Source organism: Lithobates pipiens, unplaced genomic scaffold (assembly GCF_037356315.1).
Source record: "Lithobates pipiens isolate NorthernLeopardFrog02 unplaced genomic scaffold, aLitPip1_a1.2 Scaffold_28, whole genome shotgun sequence".
In the NCBI taxonomy this organism is placed as follows: Eukaryota; Metazoa; Chordata; class Amphibia; order Anura; family Ranidae; genus Lithobates; species Lithobates pipiens.
In genome coordinates this window covers 145,348,671-145,372,090 of record NW_027507789.1, presented here as the reverse complement: position 1 = coordinate 145,372,090, position 23,420 = coordinate 145,348,671, and the positions used below count along the sequence as shown (strand labels likewise).

Here is a 23,420-nt window from a genome sequence, read left to right as displayed (position 1 = left end):
GACCACTTTTTTATTTTTTGTTTATGTGTGTGTTTATCACATTCACTATTGCTGAAGCGCTACACTATTTTTACCCCAAATCCCTAGCATAAGTAATGGATAATGGCCAACAGGCCCTCTTACCAGACCCAGCCAAAACGACAGCAGTGATCCCTCCGGCTGGACAATCTCTCACTCTGGGTTCCCCAGGGGCGACTCTGGTCAGTAGTTTAGCATGTCTGTACCCTGGCAGTGGCAGTCTCTCTCTCTGGTGGCGCCGGGCAGCGTGGCTCTCTCTCTGGTGGCGCCGGGCAGCGTGGCGCTGGGCAGCGTGGCTCTTGCCCCCTACCTGCGGACGCCCATGCCTATGACTGGCAGAAATCTGCCCACACCACATTTCATTTCAAATATACTGTATATTTGTATGAAGATTTAAAACAGTTTGATATTAGTTATTTTTGCTCTCCAAAGGCTGTTTTATTGGAGTTTCTTTTGAACATGTGATCAGCAGCAGAGGCTAGACACTCCTCCTGCTTATGTTTCCCTGCTAACAGGCTGTGAAAGATCTGGGTCATGTGACAGCTGTATATCCATTCCTAAAAAAAATTTACTTGGATGGGGTATTTTTAACTAAAATATTTACAGTGCCATCATCCACATACAGAAATGGAAGGGACAATGTAAATTAAACAGTGTGTGTGTGTTTAGTATCACTAATGTGAGTTTTCTGATTCAGGTACCCACACCACTGACTGACCATAGACGTCGCTTCTTGGCCATGAAGTGGATAATTGCAGCATGCCGAGAGAAGAAGGTTAAGCGGATGCGGATGTACGATAAGCTTGCTGATCTAATACTGCAAAGTTCCGGAGGGGAAGGAAGTGTTGTCAAGAAAAAACATGAGCTACATAAAATGGCTGAGTCCAACAGGGCGTATGCTCACTTCCGCTGGTGGTAGAAGAGGCTGCACTCCCCTACCAGTACACAAATATACAATAACTGTTCAAGGACGAGAAGCAGAAAAACGTGTCTAAATTAGGGAATTAGTACCAGGCCAGGGGATTGCATCTTTTACATGCTGACAGCGTGCAAGTGTGTACAGCATATTTGCACCTTCTAACAGACTTACCCACCACGGCGCCCTCCTCCAGCACTGATGCCTTGTTTTTATAGGAATTGAGCTCTCTATTTTAATTGCAAGTTACTTTATCAATGCCTTTTCCCCTAATTTAGCTATTTTGTTTTTCCTGTCCTTTCAGCCAAGGTAAAAACCTTACTTGGTGCACAAATTTGAGTCTGGTTATTTCCAGCCTGCAGACGCTTACTGTAAATATGTTTTCTAGTGTTTTGTTTCTGTAGAATAAATAAACTGTTCAGGAATTCTGTGTAATTATTGATTCTTTACAATGAGATCCTATTTCTGCATTCAGTGGGCTAATCAAAAGGGTCCTGGATGACTCAAAATACACAGATCAGCCATAACATGACAATCCACCTAATATAAAGTTGGTCCTCTTCTTCTTTTTTTTTTTTTTTTTTTTCCCCCCACCATGGCCCCTTTTTGCTGCCAATAAAGCCCTGACCATTGAAGCATAAATGCCACTATACTTAACACCTTGAACTCCTTGTGTTCCTCAAGCCATTCTTGAACCATTTTTGCAGTGTGGCAGGGCACATTATCCTGCTCAAAGAAACCACTCCCATCAAGGAATATTGTTTCAATGAAGTGGTGTACTTGGCTAGCAACAATGTTTAGGTAGGCGATTTGTGTCAAGTAACATTCCCATGAATGGCAGGACCCAAGGTCTCCTAGCCAAACATTGTCAAAATCATCACACTGCCTCTGCTGGCTTCCCTTCTTCTCATACTGGTGCCAACTTTTATGCAGGTTAGTGAGACTCACCCAGCCGTCCACATGATATAAAAGATAATGCAATTTATCAGACCAGACCTCCTTCTTCCATTGTGCTGTAGTTTAGTTCTCATGTACATGGGATCAGTATGGGCACCCTGACTGGTCTGTGGCTCTGCAGCCCCATACACAACAAACTGTGATGTCCATTTTCCCCCAAAACGTCTTTCAGGACAGCATCACCCCCACCAGGAAACTCCAATGTCTTAAAAAGGAGGCTTCTCCCCAACTCTTGTCAGTATTTGTGATTCCTGGGGAGCCAGGGGCTCTTAGGTGCTGTCGTGAGAGAACAGACTTCTGCACCGCCATTAACTTTTTTTTTTTCCCCTCCAGAGAGGTCTGGTCCTCCTATTTCACACCTGAAGTGGATGGGCTCCTCCCTCTTCTGTGCTTGGGGAGAACCCGTACTGCATATGTGGCACCGCTCCTAGGCAGCAGTGGGACCAGTAACGTGTCCATCTAGGGCTCTCCTGCCCATTTGGGTGCGCATGCGCCGCCATCTTTTTGGTTTACTTGATCCCTTAGGTATGCCATTGAAACAAGATCATCAATGTTATTTACTTTACTTGTCAGTGGTCATAAAGTAATGGCTGATTGATGTGTGTATATAGGAGTACTTTTCCATTCAGGGAAAAGTGACAGTGTCTGTGCAAAAGCCTGTCTATGAACTGATACTCGCCTTGGCAGCAAATTACTTCATCTGCCTTAGCCACAAAAATAGGATTTTTGGTACTTGCCATAAAATCATTTTATCTGCATCCATCGAAGGACACAGCAGAGATCTCAATTGCTGATCATTGGGTTGTAGCCCCACCTTCAGAAGTAGAACAGGAGGTAGAAAAACAAAGCACAGTCTATAGGGTGACCCCCTGATAGTGGCCAAATCCCCTAGTGTGCAACTCCCGAAGGTGGTGCTATTACCAAATAGTTCAAGATCCATGCTGTGTCCAATGTAGAAAATAAAAAATTACCCAATGCTTCCAGGTATGGGGGAGCATGTAACAGTGCCCATGTCTTGACAGTCAACTGCTAGGCCTGGCTACTGTGAGGACAGGGGGAGTGTGGTAACTGCTCTCCCTATTGTCCAGCACCAAAGGACTCTCAGACCATAAGAAACAAAATTCTCTGGTCTGATGAAACAGATTGAACTCTTTGGCCTGAATGGCAAGCACCTGAGGTGGATGGGCTCCTCCCTCTTCTGTGCTTGGGGAGAGCCAAGCATCTTGTCTTGAGAAAACCAGGCACCGTCCATCACCTGGCCAATACCATCCCTACAGTGAAGAATGGTGGTGGCAGAATCATGCTGGGAGGATGTTTTTTTCAGTGGCAGGAGCTGGTAGAGTAGTCAGGATCAAGGGAAGGATGAATACAGCAATGTACAGAGACATCCTTGATGAAAACCTGCTCCAGAGCACATTGGACCCCAGAACGGGGCGAAGGTTCATCTTCCAACAGAACAATGACCCTAAGCACTACAGGATAACTCTTTGAATGTCCTAGACTTGAACATCTCTGGAGAGATCTGAAAATGGCTGCACACTGTGCTCCCCATCCAACCCGATGGCGCTTAAGAGGTCCTACAATGAAGAATCTGTCCACGCTTGTAGCATCATACTCCAAAAGACTTGAGGCTGTAATTGGTGCCAAAGATGCTTCAACAAAGTATTGCGCAAAGGCTGTGAATACATCTGTACATGGGATTTTTTTTGTGTATATATATAAAAAAAAAAAAGGTTTGAATATTTCATTCTTATTTTACGTTGTCATTATGGTGTGTGTGTGTGTGTGTGTGTATAGGCTCCTGCGCTGTGTATGAGGTAGAAAAAATAACGTTTAACTGAGTGCTGCACACACCTTATGAGCTAAACACTCTCATATAAATACAAAATGAATACTGAAAATTGGTGTTGCGCTCCCACAAAAAGTGAATAAATGGGTATCCCGATATGCAGGAATATATCCTTAAACAGTGTAAAAAATAATAAAGTGCTGATGTATATAATATATCTCTATATCAATAAATAAATTGATAAACCAAGAAAGCAATCAATATATAAACCAATGGTGATGTCACTCATCAAATAGTGTAAAAACCAGTGATCAAAAAAAATAAAGTGCTAATGTGCATAATATATCGCCTATATAAATAAATAGATTAATAAGCCAAGAAAGCAATCAATATATAAGCCAATGGTGATGTTACTCAGCGTGAAATAAATGATAGTCCATGAAATGGATTACAAAGTGAAAGTGTCACAAACAAATGAAGCTATATAGTGAAAAGGTGAAGTGACGTAATGCGTAATACACCCGAGCGGTATGCTCATAGGCTTTTACCCTACTGTGCGATTTTACCTGCAATGTGTGAGTAGTTTGAATTCTTTAATAAATAAGCAACTTATACAAATCTACTACACTATGGCAGGTTTTATATTTATTTTTGGAGTGCCCATGCTGATTTAATCTCTGGAGTAACCCTGTATGGGACGGTAGTGACACTACAGGAGTTTGAAGTTCTCTCCCCCTGTGTGCTCATAGGCTATATACTTTACAGCTGTAAGGTAATCACCTAGTGTGCTCAGTGAACACGTGGATATCACCCGGCTGTGGAGATTGCTGCATCACGGATTCACCTTTTCACTATATAGCTTCATTTGTTTGTGACACTTTCACTTTGTAATCCATTTCATGGACTATCATTTATTTCACTCTGAGTAACATCACCATTGCCTTATATATTGATTGCTTTCTTGGCTTATTAATCTATTTATTAATTTATATAGGCAATATACAGTGCCTTGCGAAAGTATTCGGCCCCCTTGAACTTTTCAACCTTTTGCCACATTTCAGGCTTCAAACATAAAGATATAAAATTGTAATTTTTTGTGAAGAATCACCAACAAGTGGGACACAATTGTGAAGTGGAACGAAATCTATTGGATATTTTAAACTTATTTAGCAAATTAAAACTGAAAAGTGGTGCGTGCAAAATTATTCGGCCCCTTGACTTTCAGCGCAGCAAACTCACTCCAGAAGTTTAGCGAGGATCTCTGAATGATCCAATGTTGTCCTAAATGACTGATGGTGATAAATAGAATCCACCTGTGTGTAATCAAGTCTCTGTATAAATGCACCTGCTCTGTGATAGTCTCAGGGTTCTGTTGAAAGCGCAGGGAGCATCATGAAGACCAAGGAACACACCAGGCAGGTCCGTAATACTGTTGTGGAGAAGTTTAAAGCCAGATTTGGATACAAAAAGATTTCCCAAGCTTTAAACATCCCAAGGAGCACTGTGCAAGCGATCATTTTGAAATGGAAGGAGTATCAGACCACTGCAAATCTACCAAGACCTTTCAGCTCAGACAAGGAGAAGACTGATCAGAGATGCAGCCAAGAGGCCCATGATCACTCTGGATGAACTGCAGAGAACTACAGCTGAGGTGGGAGAGTCTGTCCATAGGACAACAATCAGTCGTACACTGCACAAATCTGGCCTTTATGGAAGAGTGGCAAGAAGAAAGCCATTTCTCAAAGATATCCATAAAAAGTCTCGTCTAAAGTTTGCCACAAGCCACCTGGGAGACACACCAAACATGTGGAAGAAGGTGCTCTGGTCAGATGAAACCAAAATCAAACTTTTTGCCCACAATGCAAAAACGATATGTTTGACGTAAAAGCAACACAGCTCCTCACCCTCAGCACACCATCCCCACTGTCAAACATGGTGGTGGCAGCACCATGGTTTGGGCCTGCTTTTCTTCAGCAGGGACAGGGAAGATGGTTAAAATTGAGGGGAAGTTGGATGCAGCCAAATACAGGACCATTCTGGATGAAAACCTGTTGGAGTCTGCAAAAGACCTGAAACTGGGGCGGAGATTTATCTTCCAACAAGACAATGATCCCAAACATACAGCAAAATCTACAAAGGAATGGTTCACAAATAAACGTATCCAGGTGTTAGAATGGTTTTTTTTTTTTTTTTCACTGGTTTTACACTGTTTGATTAAGGATATATTCCTGCATATTGGGATACTCATTTATTCACTTTTTGTGGGAGCGCAACACCAATTTTCAGTATTCATTATGGGGTATCATTTGGAGAATTTTGAGGAAAATAATGAATTTAATCCATTTTGGAATAAGGCTATATCAAAACAATGTGGAAAAAGTGAAGCAATGTGAATACTTTCCAGATGCTCTGTATGTATAGTTGTAGGAGCAGTGTAAACTTTTTATACAAATGTGTGTATATTTAGATTATACAAAGGCTCCGGCCACCATTGTGATCCACCAGGTCCCTCCTTTCAGTTGAAGTTCTCACACTCAGGCTACGGAGCTGCCATGTTTAAACTTTTAATACATAAGTCAAGAAAACAAAACTGTGTACATAAAATCTGTATTAAAATTCATAAAAGCATCCTCCTTTGTCTGTACAGTTGGAATTACAAAGGTACTGCAGAAAAGTTTACGACTTCCAAAAAGGTAAAATATGAAAAGAAATGCTTATAAAACCATATGAATGTCAAATATGCATCATGTATTAAATCCAGATAACCAGGGGATTATATAATAGTACAACCAATCCGATTTTAGCAAATTTAGTGCAATTAAAATTCTTTTTGATTGGTCACTTATGTTTGCTTTCTTAAATAACAGCCCTGTATATCTGCTTCACTCAATGGCACTCAAGAGCAAACACCTCTCTAAGGCCGGGTTCCCACTGCAACGCTGTGCATCTCTATTCTCCAGTTCAGGGATGAATTGAATTGGAGCAAATCTTTTCCTAAATTCGGCCCTGAAACAGAGCCAAAGACGCACAGCATTTCCGTGCAGTGCGCTCTGCAGCCGTCCAGAAGATATGTGAACCAGCTCCATAGAGAGCCAGTCACATTCTCCTGCTATGCGAATTGGATGCGGCGGAAATCTGCATCCAATTCGCATAGATGTTAACACAGCCTAAATGATTCACAATAAATTTAACTTTAGTCATTAGCCCCACATAAAGGAAACAATAAAAAATAAATCACTCAAACCCTGGGAGCCAGGACCTAGACAGAGAAAAAAAAACACCCCTTCCTGGTAGTTACTACTTGCCAGGGTTGTAAGAATACTCTAGCAACAATTCAGTTGGTACATACAGTGCTGGCTGCTTGTGTAGTCTGTAATAACTACACCTGAAAATAGCCATGTGCCTGCTCCCATGCAGTTTCTCATGTCCCAGTCATCAGTAAGGAGTGTATACAAGCAACCTGCACGCCCCACAGGGAACAGTGCATGTTACAAGAGCAATCTCTAAACGCAACTGTTATTCTCTATGGCAGGGCAAGTCTTCAAAAGCAACCAAGATATACATGCAAGAAGTTGCATGGGTGTGGGAAGGCCATGTGACCATCTATTATTCAGAATCTAAGGCAGGGGTGTCCAACCTGCAGGCTGCATGTGGCCCAGGGATGCCATGCAAACACAGCAGTCACGACAGCCAATGCAGAAAAGCCTGGCCCATGTATGCCTGTAGGAACACTGGCAATGCTGTGGAGGCATAGAAGCTACGGTAGCCTGCATTGACAAGCCAAGTGCGGAGGGAATACAGGTGCACGCCAGGTAAGTTAAATACTGCATGGCTGGATTTAGGGGGGTGCTGCGCATCCTCCCCACCCAGCACATACATAGGCTGCATTCAAACTGGCGATTAGAGTTGATGTGAATTTTAGCAGCAGTTCCTCCTGCTTCTCTCAGTGGGTAGGCAGCTGCCAGCCCTATTCACTATAGTGGTCGCACCTATTCGTGGCTTGCTGCACAGCCAGTGATTACCTGTGGTGATCCCTGCTAGAGGCACTTTGTTTCTCCACACAGCTGCAGGTAAATTGTTGGCTGCGCAGAAAGCTGTGAATAGAGGTGGCTGCCAGCGAACTGTCAGTATAGTGAACAGGGACGGCAGCCGCACCAATGCACTGAGAGCCACAGGAGGAACCTTTCATTGGGTATCCTTATTGTTAGTGTATTATGTGCGGCCCAAGACTATTCCTCAGCTTCCAATGTGACCCAGGAAGGTCAAAAGGTTGGGACACCTCTGATCCAAGGTCTGATTTGTTTATACTTTTAATTACAGAGGGATGGGGGGGGGGGGGGGTTATTAAAACTTTAGCTTAAAGGATATGTTCACCTTTCGTAACATGTTACACCTATAGGTTGTAACATGTTACGAATGGACCACCCCCCTAATTCCAAGATTTGACAGCCAGTGAGGGATCTTCTTCTCCCCACTAGCTGTCACAATTTAAAAAACAAAGTGGCCAAGCGGGGCTCCACCGGCATCACTCATTCACAGTGCTCTGTGAATGGGAAAACTACAAGGTCCGGCAGCCTTTGCAGCTGTTGGCTTGTAGTTCTCAACGAACTACCATAGAAGCTGTCGTAGTTCATTCTCTCTTCCTATCAGTGTATCTGCTTGCCCATATGAGATGTACAGACAGACAGATCAGCAGGAGACATGCATGCAATGCTTTAGAGGCTCCAGAAAAAAAAAACAATAAAAATGCAAACTTTTTTGTTTTACCTTAACCGCTTCCCGACCACCTCACGAAGATATACTATAAGGGCACGTACAGGCAGAATCATGTACCTGTACATTGCCCTTTAAGAGGCGGGTTGTGAGCGCATGCCCGCAGGGTGCTTCGTGAGCATGATCCTGGGTCCCGCAGACTTGATGTCTGTGGGGATACCCGCGATCGTCTCGTGGAGAGGGAGAATGGGGAAATGCTAAGCATTTCCCCATTCTGCCTAATGACACTCACTTGATCACCGCTCCCTGTAATATCAAGCTATGATCAGTGTTGTGTCACACACAGTCCCCGTCCCCCCCCCACAGTTAGAAACACTCCCTAGGACACACTTAACCCCTACAGCGCACCATAGTGGTTAACCTCTTCACTGCCAGTCACATTTACACATTAATCAATGCATTTTTAATTTCACTGATCGCTGTATAAATGTGAATGGTCCCAAAATTGCACCAAAAGTGTCCAATCTGCCTGCCACAATGTCGCAGTCATGATAAAAATCGCTGATCGCCACTGTTACTAATAAAAAAAATTATTAATAAAAATGCCATAAAACTATCCCCCATTTTGTAAACACTATAAATTTTGCGCAAACCAAACGCTTGCTGTGATTTATTTATTTTTTTACCAAAAATATGTAGAAGAATACGTATTGGCCTAAACTGAGGGGAAAACATTTTTTTAGATATATTTTTTGGGGATATTATAGCAAAAAGTAAAAAAAAAAAAAAAAAAATTACTATTTTTTTGTTTATAGCGCAAAAAATATAAGCAAGCAGAGGTGATCAAATACCACCAAAAGAAAGCTCTATTTGTGGGGGGAAAAAAAGGTCAGTTTTGTTTGGGAGCCACGTCGCATGACCGTGCAATTGTCAGTTAAAGCAACGCAGTGCCGAATTGCAACAGTGCAAATGGTCCGGGGCTGAAGTGGTTTAAAAAAAAAAAATGTGCATGTGTTTTGTTTTTGTTAAAGGGTGAACTTATCCTTTAAGGCGGGAGTCTGCCAGGAGTCCGCCGTTTTTTTTTTTTTTTTTTTTAAAGCCAGCAGCTACAAATACTGCAGCTGCTGACTTTTAAAATAATGACACTTACCCGCCCAGCGCGCCCGCGATGTCGGCACCCGAAGCCGATCTCTCGATCGTCTCTCGGGTGCTGCCGCCGCCATCTTGGGTATGGGAATCAGGAAGTGGAGCCTTTCGGCTTCATTTTCCGGTTCCCTACTGCGCATGCGCGAGTCGTGCTGCGCAATAAGGATGGTCCCCGCTGTCTCTGGGATCCGTGTGTTTCCCAGCAGGCAGCGGGGGACCTTCGGAAAGGGGCGTACCTTCTGCAGAATCTACGCCGGAAGTGGGTGCAGATACCTGTACTGTACAGGTACCTGCACTCCCCTCCCCCCTGAAAGGTGCCAATTGTGGTGCCGGAGGGGGGGAGGGTTCCAATGAGCGGAAGGTCCACTTTAGGGTGGATCTCCGCTTTAAACAACATTGTTTTTTTTTTTTAAAGGATAACATACATATTTTTGTGCAGTTTTCAAAAACACAGTTTAAAAATGAATTTCTATTGAATATTGCTGGAATGCTTTGAATACACTCACCTTAAAAGAAAGTTGTTATTGCTTAGGTAGTTTGTCTCACCACACTGCAATGCATTACCTTCAGGGGAAGGGCTGGCTCACCTGGAGAATCTTCATGGCTGCATATTCAAAGTAAACAAAGCTGGGTTTACACTTATACCTGATGCGGCTCGCAGCAGGGATCCGTCCCCGTTTTGCATTTCAGGAATAAATCAGGCCTGAATCCGGACCTGAAACAGAGCCAAAGGACCCCTGTGCAATCCGCTTCACAGCTGCCCTGGAGATGTGAGAACCGGCTCCATAGAGAGCCGGTCACAATCTCCTGTCGTGCGAATTGGATGCGGTGAACCAAGCCTCAAGTTATTTTAAACCATCTGTCAATCTCATTAGCCAGCAATCTAGGCTCTAAGCTCCCTTCACTTACATTGCCAATAATCCCTCACCACTGGATTGCCTGAAAGGTAAAACATTCACCTGTCATCCCCACATGTAACAGCAGTCTCCAAGCTTTGCATTATAGGAGACACCTGAAGAACTAGCGGTTTTCCTGCAGAACCGGCAGTGAGGAAGCCCAGACACCTTAAAGGAAACCTTTACCAAAAACACAGACACCGACATTGCTGAAAATACTAGTTGTCATTTCTGGCTTCCATACTTTCTTTATATTCACCATGCAAAATCAGAATGCTCAATGCCGATAATGGTTCTGGGTAAATGACTCTAATTGTTGAAGTAATTAGGTCAGTAAAGCAGCCAAGAAACTAGTATTTTCAGACAGGTCACAAGCTTCTTTTAATATGCCTGTTACACACGGCTTGACACAGGTAAAATGGTTGTAAACCCTTAAGCCTTGTACACACGGTACAATTGTTGGCATGGGATTGTCTGTTGACAGACTGTTGTCCTAAAATCTTACCGTTAGTACACTCCTTTTGACAACTGTTGTCCAACTTTCAGCCAACAAATGTTGGTTGGCAGGCTAGTAAATTTTCGGTGGACAACGGTCTGACGTCAGATTTCCGTATGGTCAGTACACAAATCCATCACACAAAAGTCAAAAGTACAAACACGCATTCTCAGAATCAATGCTCACCAAACACAAAATTAGCAGAAGGGGCCCAAAGGGTGGCACTCAAGAGCTGAAATTCTACATAGTACGTCACTACATTCGTGTTTGTTGCAAGACAATTGTGTAACATTAGTATGCAAGACAAGATCCTGGCACACACCCTTTGGACAAAAATCAGACGCTCAGTTGGCCAACAATCGTATTGTGTGAGCAAGGCTTTAGGCTCCATGCATACAAGTGTTTTTTTTAGTTTTGTTTGTTTTTTAGCTAAAAATAAAAGAAACACAACAGAAGAAAAACTGCTGGTAATAGCTTTTTTTTTGTAGCATTTTAGCAGCCGTTTAAGAGCGTTAGCTTTTTTGCATTAAGGGGAGGGGGGGAACGACACATTTAGGAGCTTCAACTATATTTTTCCTGCTCCTACACATTGAAGCTCAAAAAACCCTAATAGCCTAAAGAAGTGTGCATGAACACATAGGAGAACATTATTTAGCTTCAAGGAATAGAAAAAAAAAAAAAATGTTAAGAAAAGCTTCTAGGGGCTTAAAAAAAAAAATAAATAAACACTAGTGTGCATGGAGCCTAACCCAACAAAGTGACTGGCCTCAGGTGATACACAAATTAATCAAATCCCCCTAAATTGTACTCGTTTAGCTGCAGCCCTCTCTCCACAGCCTCCTAAAACACACAGATCAAAGGCCATTTCTTTGCTCAGGGATCTGATGTCACACACTGCACAGCATAGAGAGGAGAGTATAATCTAAAGATGGCCAAACACCTATAGATTATCTGCAGATTTTCTATGGTTAGATGGAAAAAGTGGGAGATTCCTCCATCCACACAGTTTAGTGAACATGAAGAAATCTGTTGCACTTTTTCCATCTAACCATAGAAAATCTGCAGATAATCTATAGGTGTATGACCAGCTTTAGACTCAGGAAAAGAAACACCCCCCCCTCTATACACTCTCATAGAGAAACATGCACAGCTGAGGCCATCAACCACCTGCTGGAGGAGGCGATGTCCAGATAACCTGTCAGAAATGACTTATGCAGACAGGGAAGAGAGAGCAGACAGAAATTACACTAGGTGCTCTGCACACTACAGAGGGATATGTTCTGTTCATTTCAGAGGTTTACAACCATATTAGGGAAGCCTTTACAAAGCATAGGTTTTCTTTCTTTTTGGTAAATCCAAGAATCCAAGCTAACATGCACAACTAAACAAAAACCTTACTGCCAGAGAAGTCAGTTATATAAAAGCACATGCCACAAAATAAAGTACCCATGTGAGAAGCCTCAGACCAAAGCTGCTATTATCCAACATATGGGCTGCATAATAGGACCAAGGAGAGGACATAATGAAGCTAAATAGTATCAGCTTCAAATCTACCAAAGTTACGGGGCCTGGGACCTAGCATGGCTGCCCCTAGCTGAAGCTTCCCATACTGGCATTTTGCTTTATGGCAGATTTCATGTGGATTTATCCCACGCAAATACAATTTGATTTTGTTTACACCAAAAATGTTTTGCTTGCTTTTTCATAAAATGACCTGTACCGAAATGAACAATTCTGTTTTAATCCTGGTCTTTTAGAATAGGCTGGCCAGTATAGGTTGGGCTGAACTGTTTAAACTGCACCGCCACTGAAGACCTCTTTCTGTGTCAGCTGGGAGACTGGGATCTGGTCTCGTGTGTCATGCAGGTTCCCAGAGTCATGACACAAAGACTGCCTCCCAACTTCCACTGTAGATTAGGGGTGGACACCATAGAGGTCATTAGCAGCCATGCAACTGGACTCACACGTACCTGCCTATTCATTGTAGATTATACTAGGACTCTAAAAACCAAGCAATGTCTGCTGGACAGCACCACACATATTGCTATGAATCTCTGCTTTGCAGTAAAAAAAAAAAAAAAAAAAAAAAAAAAGTTATGTTGCATTGGACAGGCAATACCACCCGCCACCACACAGGTGTGGAACACAGTCAGCATATCCCCTACCAATCACCTGCTAACCACTGCAGACAAAGCGATCCGCCATAGTCAGCAGCTAAGACCATAGGAGGGGGAGGAGTAAATGAAAATAGGTGGTTGATACATGGTTTAACTGCCCCCCTTAACACAATGCAATGGGGGGGGGGGGGCTGTACACATGCCACGCCTGTGATGCTTTGCTTCATGACAAAAATGATACCCCTTGTCAAAGGTCAAATTACTTTTCAGAGAGGCAGCAAGGGTGGCTGCTAGTTTAAACGAACCCTTAAAGTAGATTGACACCAGGTGCTGTAGGACTGTGTTGGGCGGTTATTCCAGTGCAATCCCACCACAGTCCTATAGCAAAATGCCTCGTCCCCTACCTGGCTGGTTCAGATCACATCACGGCAGCCAATACAACTTAATGAAATTTCAATGAAGTTAGTTTACAAAAAAAAAAAAAAAAAACGCGAGCAGTACAGTGTGCCACAATCAACACATCGGCACTGCAGTCATCCCACTGCACACCAGTGAGTGTGCTGTAACACAGCAGCAGGTGTGAAGAGACCCATAGGGGTTTATTTACTGAAGCTGGAGAGTGCAAAATCAGGCTCACTTCCAGGTGTTATTGCCAAAGCTTATTTGAACAAGCTGAGGTTAGAAGCTGATGCAGAAGTGAGCCTGATTTTGCACTCTCCAGTAAATAAAGCCCTTAAAGTCAAACATTACTGCAAGGAATCAAGCACCTATCAGGAAAGTGTTTGTGCTTAATCTAGAATAAAATTATTGCAGAGAGTGTACTGGATCCCCTGGCAGAAAACACGTTAGCCTAAATAATGGTCCTTTTCTTAAAATCAACTTCAAGTCCACGTCAATCGGCCATCTCACTGTAGTAATACTTGTGTGCAGCATCTGTCATTTTCCAGCCTGCTGCCCGATACTCAATCATCTCAAGCAAGAGAAGCTGAGCCAATGATCCAAGTCCGTTCTGAAGTAGGAAACTATCCCTTAAGATGGAAAAAAGCTCATCCATTCTCTGTGCATTCATCTTATCCAACTGTTCCCCAACACGGTGCAACTGCAGAACTAGACAGTCCACCTGTGATAAAAACAAAGGTTAGATGTTCAGACCACTGTAGAATATTACCTGGATTATTACAGACCAGCCCAGCATCTTTTTTAAGAAATAAACTAAGGCTACCATCTGAGGTAGGCTAGAAACGGTTCTGTCCATAGAGAATTCACAAAAGATACAATTAAATGTTTCTATATGGCAAAAAAAAAAAAAATTATAGGGCCTTGGCTTTAAAAAGGAGAAGTTTGGGGTTGCAAAAAAAAAAAAAGGATACTCACCTCTACGCTGCAGCATCGGTATGATTCTGCACCTGTCCCACATTGGCTCTAAGACCGAGAACTGAGAGATCACATGACCACAGATCACTCAGCTCTTCATCTACTCAGAGTGCAGACCGCTGACAGTCACCACTCTGCTTCTCCAACACCTACTGGACCATCGGGCAGGGAAGGGGGTGGGCACAGCTGGCTCCGGCTCTCAGCCACTTGCTGAGAGGTGGGCCATTTGTCAATCAGAAAGCTGGGTGGATCCCAACAAAGTTGTCATGATCTTTCCAGAGCCTGGAGAGGTTCCACCATGTCAGATGAAGGGGGCAATGGCCTGCTGTTGGATGATTCTGGGTCACAGGAGAGCAACAGTAAGTGCACTTTTGTGACCTACAAGAGAAATATAGCGAAAATAAAAAACTTTTCCCACACTTCTCTTTTAATGCAATGTCCTGATTGGGGCAGATGGGAAAAAAGCACTTACTAATTTCCCTGCCAGTGCTGCATTACTGAAGCTCTCGAACTTACAGCAACCTTGTACTGAGAGGAATATATGGCTGTCACTGTCAAGAATGCTAGTTGCCCAACTGCCTCATTACTCATCTGGAACAAGCAGGCAGGTTAGAAAGTCTGAACTCTTGGTCTGCATACTTGTTCTGGGTGCCTCAAAGCATAGCAACCATAACCAGCATTGTGAATGTAAGAGCATAACCTCAAGGACTGAAACACACCTTTGCAATAGCGTGTGTTGCACTAAAGCATGCATTATACTAAGCATATTATGTACAGTATAGTAACACATTGCAGAGTTTTTTTTGTTTTGAATGACACCCCAAAGCATTAAGACAATGCAGCTCCAACGCACATGCATTTCAGCACACTAATAACTATGTGTTGCACTACGTTGGGAAAAAAAATGCTGCATATCCATTTTTGGTGTATTTCTCTACATTGGAAGCCCATTCAATTTGATACAACAAACAGAAACAGAGAGGTGTAAATCCAGCATAAAGGCCTCACCAGACCTTTATGGTCACCTGCAGTTCAACATTCCATATGCATTGAGCTTTGTTGTATGAAGGCAGCCCATTCCTTTTGGATGGGTGTTGAGAGAATTGACACTGCCCGTAAGGATGAGTAGGTATGCACCATGGTGGCAGGGGTCCAATCTTGGATTAGGTTAGCTGGCCATATGCTGTGCGAATTTCAGTTTCACTTAGATCAGTGGACATCAACACTGTCCCCTCAGGGCCCACTAACAGGCCTGGTTTTATGTATTACCTTGAGGAGATGCAGAATAGAATAATGCAATCACTGAGCAGCAAACCGACTATATGGACAAGCCAGCCCACTAATCTCCTTTCAGGAATGTGCCATCCTCCAATAGGGATGGGTTGACCATTTTGAGTCCTATATAGACTACTACAGCAAACACAATAACTGCCTCACCTCACAGCTGCCATCAGGCATGCGTCCGATTCTGATCCTCTGTGAAGATATCTGCCAGCACACCATGGAACGACACAAATAGTGTCCAAACGGGTGATTTATTGCATGATCACAACACAAGGATAGTGCAACGTTTCGGAGCCACGCAGGGCTGATGAAGGGGCCCTGCATGGCTCCAAAACATTGCACTATCCTTGTGTTGTGATCAAGCAATAAATCACCCATTTGGACGCAATTTGTGTCGTTCCATGGTGTGCTGGCAAATATCTTTACCGTGACTTGAACCAGTATCCAGCTGGTTGTTGCTACAGCACCCAAATCTGACAGCGCATCCAGGAACGTGTGCGATGGGAATATGAAGTACTGATTCTGATCCTCGGCGCCATGCCATTTAATGGAGTGATCCATCTCAGAAACAGCATCTGCATGGATTCCGCCCCGTGTGAAAGGGGCCTAAATATTGTGTGATCTCTCTTCGCACATATTAAATGCTACCCCAAAAACATGGCTGTGATAAAATATCAACCAAAGGGCTACATCTGCTGGGTATTTTTGTCATCCAGCGGGGCCCACTGTAAAAATACAATAGCCCCAGTGGGAGATTCCTCCATCTGCACTTTATTGCATGGATAGCAGAATCTTTTAGGTTTTTTTTTTTGTTAAAGGGGTTGTAAAGCTTTGTGTTTTTTTTTAACTAACATGTTATACTTACCTTCTCTGTGCAAGGGTTTTGCACAGAGTGGCCCAGGTCCTCCTCTTCTGGGGTCCCCCCCCCCCCACGGCACTCCAAGGGGGCACTCATGCGGGTGCGCTTCCGAGCCTTGCTGCTGCATCCAATGACACAGACAGCAGGATTCGGCCCCGCACCCCATCTCCCTGGCTTTGATTGACAGCACCGGGAACCAATGGCTCCTGCTTATATCAATCTGTCCAATGAGGACTCGAAAAAAGGGCTGGAGCTGCTGGGCTCGTTCTCATCGATGGAAAGATTGGGTTCAGGTAAGTAAAAGGGAGCAGCTGCATTAAGGTGAAAAACCGTGAGGGTTTACAACCCCTTTAAGCCCGCAGGCTGAAGGAAAATAATCTATTTCTGTACCTCTTCCTCTCTCTGCAGACTCTCAGGCTGTGCCAGCTCGAAAAGGCAGTCATACACAGGATTAACCAAGGCCAACATCGGCATATTATTCACCTAAAGGGAGACAGATAAGTAATTTTTTAGTAATAAGAAAACATTGGAATAAAGAGGAGTTATAACTCAAAGAGTGTGCATTTTGTTTAGGTGCCTGATACATGCTTTCCTTATTGACCAGTTACCTCCCTAAAGTGATATTAGGGTTTCAATTACAATTTGAACTAGGATTCCTCCTGCAGTAACATGGATGAGACCTCTATACTAAGAATACTACATGGCACCTGTCCTAGTCATTTTTACATTGCAATACTGAATTAACATCTGATCTTTCAGGTGGTACACAAAATACCAATTAAAAAAACAAGTTCATTGTAAACTTAGAAAAAATATCTAAAGCCCAAACTTTGTTTTTCAACTATTTTGTATAGAGTAGGGAATTGTTAAAACCCCTATTAGTTTAATTGTGCCATTTGTGTTTGATTGTGAAGATTTCACTTCATTTCTTGTCCTATAGAGCCAACAGGAAGTGAGAGGAAATGGCTCCAAAGTGAGGTTAATCCTCTTCAGACAGCTGCCACAGGAACCAGTTTCCCCATTTGAAGATTTTCCGCTCTACTCCTATGTTCACATCTCCCCTTCCTTTAGCCCCAGTGTCATCAGGAAATAAGAGAAAATCTCCCCAAAATTAATGGAATTCCCATCTGAGGGAGTTGTTTTAGGAACAGGTGTCCCCACTGGAGGATTTTACCCTCACCTCTTGCACCGGTGACAACCCTAAAATTTTGGATATCCAATTAATTTCTGTCTAGGTGACAATGGTTGCAAAGAACAGTAGAGGAGAGAATCTTCCCAGTAGGGCCACAGATAGCAATAAAAACCTAGCAATGGTTTAAGCCTTCCCCACGCAAGCTGAATGTGCCATTCAGAAAATGGTTTAAATTTGTAGAGGCCACTGCAGCCTCTGATCACAGTTTGTCTGTTTAATACGGTAATTGTCACATACAACAACTACAGTTTAAAAAAACTAATACATAAAAAAAAATATAATAAATAAATCATAAATTTGCAATAAAAGAACAGCAGGATTTCTCTTAAAAGAGTTTAACAAGTGTGATCCTTATATGTCCTTAAAGAAATGTAAAAATGATTTAGGTGCGGAACATCTACAGGTGCTGGAGGAGGCGTTCCATCGGGACACTTCGCCCAGCACAGCCAATAATCTTAGGGTACAGACGCGACAGGTTTCCCAGTTGCACATTGAGAAAGCTAAGCAGCGCATCTTCTTTTGTAGACAGAGGGTGTTTGAGTACGGTGAGCGATCGGGCAAACTACTTGCATACCTGGCCCATCTGGATGTGCGTCCCCCTGTGGTAGTGTCGTCGTTAGATCCGCGGGGGAACGATATCACCGATCTGCAACTAGTGGCGGAGGAATTTGGGAAGTTCTACCGTGCACTTTACACCTCCCGGGTCACCCACTCTCCCCAAGACACCAGGGACTACCTGGCGGGAGTTGCATTTCCCAGACTTGCTGATGAACAGCTTGAACTGTTAGAAGCTCCTATTACTATAGAAGATATCTCTGTGGCTATCTCCTGCCTGGCAGCGTCCAAGGCCCCAGGATTAGATGGCTTACCACTTGAATTCTACGCCACTTACTCTGAAATCCTTATCCCTAAACTTTATGACTTATACAAAATTTATGTTTGATACAGGTACCCTACCCCCCTCTATGAGAGAGGCCCAAATTGTAGTAATCCCCAAGCCTGGCAAGGACCCTAAATACCCAGAATCGTATAGACCTATCTCCCTGCTCCAAGTTGATATTAAGATATTAGCTAAGATCCTAGCCTCCCACCTCAACCAGGTCATTCTGTCCCTAGTCCACCCAGATCAGACAGGCTTTATGCCAGGGAAAAATACAGCAATGAACATTCGTTGTCTATTTATGAATATTCAGGGATCCCACGATGACATCGGGTCGAGGGTCGTGGTGGCTCTGGATGCCGCTAAGGCCTTCGACTCTGTGGAGTGGAATTACTTATGGGAGTGCCTTTCGAGATTTGGATTTGGCCCCAATTTTATTCGTTGGGTTCAACTCCTATACCAATCCCCCAAGGCCAGGGTGTTTGTGAATGGTTGGTTATCGGACCAATTTCCCCTTGAGAGGGGGACCCGACAAGGCTGTCCTCTTTCCCCTATGCTGTATGCACTGGCGGTGGAGCCGTTGGCCATCATAATTGGGGCAGATGCTAATATCCGCGGCCTTAAGATTGGTAACCTGGAAGAGAAGATCGGGATGTATGCCGATGATACCCTTCTGTACCTGGCAGACTCGGGTCCTTCCCTGTGCGCTGCCCTTCATTCTATAGAATGTAATCGGTGGCCATTCGGGTTTGCGTATTAACTGGTCCAAATCTCAGATCCTTCCCATTGACCATTTCCCCCCTCCGTTCACGTCTCCACCTCTGAGTCTCCCAAGGGTCTCCTCGATTAAGTACCTTGGGGTGCAGGTGACCAGATCGCTCACAGACTACACACTCCTTAACATTGAACCCCTATGTACCCTGATCAAGACTAAGACACAGAATTGGGCCAGACTACCACTGGGGGTTATGGGAAGCATTAATTTGGTTAAAATGATACTCTATCTCGTGTGGCATGCCCCCCTATATATACCACAAAATTTTTTCAAAACGATTGAGTCTATTCTTAACACATTTATATGGGGGCACAGCAGACATAAATTATCCTGGAAGCTCCTGAAAAACCCGGCGACGCTGGGAGGAGCTGCTCTTCCAGACTTTCAGGAGTATTATCTTGCCTCACAATTATCCCATTTTCATTATTTTGATAAAAGCGAACTACTACGATATCAGGCACTAATCTGTGGGCATCTTGACAATCCAGCCCACACCCCCCTTCAGGCAGTCCTCAGGGCCCCCTTGCCGGGTTGCTCCCCCCGCCATAACGCAGACATGCTGACACATCACCGGAGGGTGTGGGGGGTGGCACTGAAAAAACTTGGGATCCCACGGGTCCACTCCCACACGCCTCTCTGGTTCAACATGCACCTACCTGAACTGCTGTCCATTCCAGATCCTGCAGTGTGGATACGCCACGGGATCTTATATATTTATCAGGTCATGACTAATATGGGAATAAAAACGTTTCAAATGCTCAAGGATGAATCTTCCCTCCCTGTCTCCTTTTTAGATACCTGCAGCTCCGCCATGCCATACAAACCTAATTTATTAGCTCTAACCCATCCTTGGCAGTCCCCTCTATAGTAGATACAGTTACGGGTAATGAGCCAGCTAAATTAATCTCCACCTTGTACTCAGCTATCCGTCTCCCTGGTGTCATGGCCTTGGCCTATGCTGCTAAGACAAGATGAGAGGTGGACATTGGGCTTATTGCGGATGAGGATTGGGATGACATTCTGGGGGATGTGAAATATGTATCCCCCCGGCTGTCAGATCGCCTCACGCAGCTGTATATCATACACAGGACATATCTAACTCCCCAGAAGATAGCACGTTTCAAGCCCATGTACAATCCGGGATGCCGTCAATGTGGTCATACCCCGGGCTCCCTTTATCACCTTCTATAGACCTGTCCAACTATTCAGGCATACTGGATGCAAGTGATACGATTCCTGCAGGACCAGATGGGTTCACCTGCTACCCTAGACCCCAAAATGTGCCTGCTCGGTCTGATGCCTAGCTTAGAAGCTGATAAATCTCTTCGCACCTTTTTGCATGAGACCCTATTCCTGGCAAGGAAAGCGGTGGCTAGAAGGTGGATGCAGGCCCTGCCCCCCACAATCCAGTGTTGGAAAAAAGAGGTAAATAATACTCTTCCATATAAGAAGCTGATTTATGTGCATAGGGGGTGTTCACCTAAATACGAAAAGGTCTGGGGTAGATGGTTGGCAGATGGTGAAACGTGTACTTGATATACTCACCCTTCATCTTCCCCTTTCCCTCCCCCTTTTTTTTTTTTTTTTTCCTTTTTTTTTCTCCTCTCCCCTCCCTCTCCTTTGTCTCTTTTTATGCATACATATATACTATGTGATGGCTCTACCTCTTGTGGGTAGTTTGCTTTATGCTACACGGTTACTGTAATGTGTCTATATATGTGCTATTGTTTTGGCCATGTTGGCCTCCGTCGATTTATGTACCAAGCATTCGTACTTCAATAAAGTTGGCTTTTTTCAATAAAAAAAAAAAAAAAAAATGATTTAGGTATGCAAATTAATCTGAGATTTATAGCCAAGTTCAACAACGCATACTTATTTTGCTAAATTTGGTCTGGATATCTAAGGAGTCAATGACACTTGGGCACAAAAGGGTTAAGGCTGACCAAATCAAATGTCAACATAAAGTTGTTAGCTGAGATAGATAAAGGAGTATCTGATAAGCTGAAATACTTAAAGCGGTTGTATACCCACAAATTTTTTTTTTTTTGCCACCTGCAAAGGAAAAGGCATAATGAGCTAGTATGCACTGCATACTATCTCATTATGAAATACTTACCTTAGAACGAGGCCCCGACATCTGGCCCGATCCACGCCGAGGGAACATGTCAGCTTTCTTCCGGGTATCGCGGCTCCGGCGCTGAGTGGCTGGAGCCGCGATATTGTTACTCCCACGCATGCGCGTGGGAGATTTCATCCTGGCAGGGTCCGGCGTCTGCCGGGCTTTCAGCCTACAATCCCCTTGTGCACATGCGCCGCTGCAGTCAGCGGCGCATTGCGAGAGGAATATTTCCTAAACCGTAGAGGTTTAGGAGATTTTTTTTACCTACAGGTAAGCCTTATTATAGGCTTTGCTGTAGGTAAAAGTAAAAAAACGTACTATACAAGCGCTTTAAAGTGGATGTAAACCCTTCACATACACCCAGTGAAGTGAACAGCCTCATATGATACACAGACAAAACATATCCCCCCTACATAGGTTTTACTTGTTTATCTGCAGTCTTCATTTCCCTACACCCCTTCAAAAGGGCGGATCCTGATTTAAAAAAATATATTTTTTCCATTTGTCAGGAACACCAAGGATTGGTGGAGAGACTGCAGTCACAGGGTGTGAGAGCCGATTTCAGGAAAGGAACAGTGGTAGTGGAGAAGGATCTGGGAGTTTTGGTAGATTATAAGCTCAATAATAGCATGCAATGCCAAGTTGCGGTTTCCAAAGGGAGCAAAGTCCTTACTTGTATTAAGAGAGGTATGGATTCCAGAAAGATAGAGAGAGATTTTGCCACTGTACTAGAGCTGCCACGACGCGTCGACATAATCGACTGCGAAAATACGTTGACGCGCCACACTCGTCTCATCTCGCGGGTAATGGCGGCTGCTGCTCATGCTCCTGGGAATGGAGAAAGTTCCAGTCTAGCACAAAAATCTAGACCACGACTTTCAAAAGTTTGGGAATGCTTTAAACAGAGGCCAGATAAAATGGTCCTTTGTTCCCTTTGCAAAACCGAAATGGCGTACCACGGCAGCACAACTGCAATGCACGAGCACCTCAGAAGAAAACATCCTGGCGCCCTCCGACCTCAAACGGACGGGCCATCTTTGTAAGTACTTTTTCGTTTTGGGAGTAATTATTACAATTGTGTTTTGGTCAAGATTAATTAATATATGCTAATAATTAAAGAGGAGGTCCAGCTTTAAAAAAAAATAAAAAAATTTAAAAGTCAGCAGCTGCAAACACTGTAGCTGCTGACTTTTAATAAGCAGACTTACCTGTCCAGGGCGCCCATGATGTCGGCCGCCCGAGGCTGACCCGTCCCTCGGCTCTCGGGTCCCGGAGCCGCCATTTCAACTAAGGGAACCAGGCAGTGGAGCCTTGTGGCTTCACTGCCCGTTTCCTACTGCGCATGCGCGAGTCGCACAGTGCTTTATGAATGGGGCGTGCTGTGTTCTGGGACACACAGTTCCCAGAACACAGCGCGACCCATTACCCAGAAGACGCTGCACGGAGGAGAGAAGACAGAACATCACCGCAGAGGAGGAAGAGGCAGATTAGGACGATATGCCTAGCAACAGGCATTTCTGGCAAGTTGAAAAAAAAACATTTTTTTCATTTATTTTTTTTCAGATTTTTTGCACATTTTTTATGTACTTTTGTTTTTCAGGGTGGCCTTCCACTTTAAGGATAAATAATTTATTAGTGCATGCTCAGGGGTACCCATTTGTTGCTGTGCTGTGTGCTTTGCTAATTGCTTTTGTGTAGTGACCATCTCACGTTTTTTTTTAATGTTTCACAGGGTACTTTGCATCCCTCAGTGTCTTGCTGATCTGGTAATCCCTCAGGGCAATGTATGACTAGCACACCTAAGAGAAGAGATGCCATGCTTTTCTTCCAAAATACGCAGAGCAGCGACAACATTTGCACTGCAGCATTAATATGCAGCTACAATATTG

At 43.8% G+C, this 23,420-nt stretch overlaps 2 protein-coding genes across 3 annotated transcripts in view; one reads left to right on the top strand and one right to left on the bottom strand.

Moving 5' to 3' along the window:
* MRPS7 (mitochondrial ribosomal protein S7) overlaps positions 1-1,369 on the top strand; it is a 29,143-nt gene extending 27,774 nt beyond the window's left edge. The window contains exon 5 of the mRNA XM_077459655.1: positions 716-1,369. Within this exon, the coding sequence (XP_077315781.1) occupies positions 716-937 (222 nt within the window). The 3' untranslated portion in view covers positions 938-1,369. The remainder of the gene's footprint in view (positions 1-715) is intronic.
* Positions 1-23,420, bottom strand: part of GGA3 (golgi associated, gamma adaptin ear containing, ARF binding protein 3) — a 198,585-nt gene that overhangs the window by 141,495 nt on the left and 33,670 nt on the right. Inside the window, exons 5-6 of one of the 2 annotated variants that reach the window (XR_013263565.1) lie at positions 16,956-17,048; positions 10,046-14,168 (exon numbers count right to left, since the gene is read on the bottom strand). The gene's annotated coding sequence lies outside the window, so the exon portion shown is untranslated. Of the gene's footprint in view, positions 1-10,045; positions 14,169-16,955; positions 17,049-23,420 lie in introns of those variants that run through there. The other variant, XM_077459653.1, reaches the window with a different exon arrangement.